Source organism: Rhincodon typus, unplaced genomic scaffold (genome assembly GCF_021869965.1).
Source record: "Rhincodon typus isolate 14 unplaced genomic scaffold, sRhiTyp1.1 hic_rhity00011192, whole genome shotgun sequence".
Classification (NCBI taxonomy): domain Eukaryota; kingdom Metazoa; phylum Chordata; class Chondrichthyes; order Orectolobiformes; family Rhincodontidae; genus Rhincodon; species Rhincodon typus.
Window position 1 is genome coordinate 3,212 of NW_025976830.1, and position 2,646 is coordinate 5,857.

Genomic DNA, 2,646 nt, shown 5'->3' on the forward strand with positions numbered 1-2,646 from the left:
CTCTCCATCAGTTCATCATTCTCTCCCTCTGACAGTTCATCATTCATGTTTTCCTTACTGGGGATAATTGTGTTGATGATGGATAAACCCCTCAGTTGTTGTGTTTTGAACCCTCTCTGATGTAAACAGTGACAGCACACACACTCACCTTATTAGTGAAACAGTTTCAAATCTTTATTTTAAACAAAAGCGGTTTCACCCCAACGAGTGGGTCAGTAGTGAGGAATGGAGTACTAGCACCAACCATCTGTGATCCCTGAGGATGGGTCACTAACCTTCGACTGCCTCTCAGTATGAGCCAGAGGGAGTGACAGCAGTGATTGTGATAGTCAGGGGGATATACAGCTCCCAGACTATTAAAACAGTGTTAGAGAGATGGAGAGAGTGTGAGAGAGACAGGGAGAGCAACCGACAGGGAGGGAAAGAGATGGCGAGTGAGAGAAATCAGATGACATCAACTCTGGCAAACGACTGGTCCATTCCCAGACTGTTCTCTACGAAGACTTCGTACTTCCCAGCATCTGCTTTTGTGACATTTTTGATAGTCAGTGTGGTGGTGTCTTCATCAATATCATAAAACAATCTGAGACAGAGAGAGGCAGAGAGGAGCTGAGTTTCCCAACGAAGCTCACAGTAAAACCTTTTCCCCATCCTTTCCCCTCTCCATTCCCATCACACATCCCATGCAGGAACCTAGAAACATAGTGCTTGAAGGGGCCTTTTGGCCTACTGTGCTGGTGCCAGCCCTTTGCAAGTAATCTCAATGCCCCTCATACTTTGCACATCCCGCCCCCCAAGCAAATTTCCCATCTTCAATTCCCCCGTTTGAAAGCTCCAATGAACCTATTACCCCCAGCCTTTCGGACAGTGTCTTCCAGATCCCAGCTGAATTAATGTTTCTCCCAGTCCCCTCTCTGGTCCCATTGCCCAAGGACAGAGATGACTTTGAGACCTCCAACACAGAGATCCTTCAGGCTTAGTGTCATTTCAATTCAAAAATCAGGTAGGCCATTCGGCCCTTTGAGCCTGCTGTGCCATCCATTAAGATCATGGCAGATCTCCTGCATGAAAGCTACCTCTCTTCACTATTCGGACCCTCAATCACCTGTTGATGGCAGAAGGGGAGGGAATGGTGTTATGGTAATAATGGGGAGCAATGGCCCAGTGCTATTATCACTGTACCCTATTAATCCAGAGAGTCTGGTAATGTTCTGGAGACTCAGGTTCGAATCCTGCCATGACAGATGGTGGAATTTGAATTCAATAGAAATCGGGGATTAAGAATCTAAGGATGACCATGAATCAATTGTCGATTGTTGGGAAAAATCCACCTGAGTCACTAATGTCCTTTAGGGATGGAAACCTCCATCCTTACCTGGTCTGGCCTACATGTGACTTCAGAACCACAGTCAATGTGGGTGATTTTTAACTACCCTCTGAAAAGGCCCAACAAGATACACAGTTCAGGGGGCAATTAGGGCTGTGCAACAAATGCTGGTCTTGACAGAGGCACCAAGTGAAACCTCACTACCAGCCCCTCCTCTGCGGTATGGACTAAAAATTGCCATTGACACCCACGGCCCTCGGAGTGAGATTAAAAAAAATCTAGTCTTTGAAATGAGTTTCCATGGAAACAAATGCGGCCTGCCCCCAAGGACCTGCGGCTCTGAGCCCAGACTGAGATGTAACCTGTCCCCGGAGATCAACTCCTCCACCCCCTCTCTCGCCACCACGGGGCCTGGGCTGAGACCCTGTTACCTGTCATCCTCTTCCACGTCCTCACCATCCTTGGCCCATCCAACGTCAGGCTCAGGCTCACCGCTGATGTGAGCAACCAGCTTCACCGTCTGCCCCACCTTCACTTTCACGCTATCCGGACCCTTCTGAATCTTCCCTGGGACTGCAACGAGACAGACCGAGTGAGGGCGACCCACCAAGATGGGGGGTGGGGGCGTGGGGGGGTGGGGTGTGGGGTGGTTGAGTGACACAGTCAGCCAGAGAATCTCCAAAGCCCTGAGGTCAAACTGAGAGACCCTCACGCACGGCGGGCTCTATAACCTCAGGAGGTCAATATGATCCCCACATGTGATAGCACAGGTGGCCATTCAGCCATTCCTGGCAGGCTGTCTATCAACATCTTGGGGGTTATCATTGACCAGAAACTCAACTGGACTCACCACATAAACACAGTGGCTACAAGAGCAGGCCAGAAGCTGGGAATACTGCAGCAAGTAACTCACCTCCTGCCTCCTCAGAGCCTGTCCACCATCTACAAGGCACAGGTCAGGAGTGGGATGGAATACTCCCCACTTTCCTGGATGGGTGCAGCCCCAACAACACTCAAGAAGCCTGACACCATCCAGGACAAAGCAGCCGCTTGATTGGGACCACATCCACAAACATCCCACTCCCTCCATCACCGACGCTCAGTAGCAGCAGTGTGTACTATCTACAAGATGCACTGCAGAAATTCACCAAAGATCCTCAGACAGCACCTTCCAAACCCACCACCACTTCCATCTAGAAGGACAAGGACAGCAGATACATGGGAACACCACCCCCTGCAAGTTCCCCTCCAAGCCACCCACCATCCTGACTTGGAAATATATCGTCGTTCCTTCACTGTCGCTGGGTCAGAATCCTGGA

At 50.1% G+C, this 2,646-nt stretch overlaps 1 protein-coding gene across 1 annotated transcript; it reads right to left on the reverse strand.

The window, feature by feature from the left end:
* Positions 1-444: 444 nt before the first annotated feature.
* Positions 445-2,051, reverse strand: LOC125482489 (SPEG neighbor protein-like; the record flags this gene model as incomplete). The annotated part of the gene is made up of 2 exons (XM_048594575.1): positions 445-583; positions 1,759-2,051. Coding segments are annotated over 2 exons (432 nt in total), but the record flags the coding sequence as incomplete, so codon positions are not given.
* Positions 2,052-2,646: the final 595 nt, after the last annotated feature.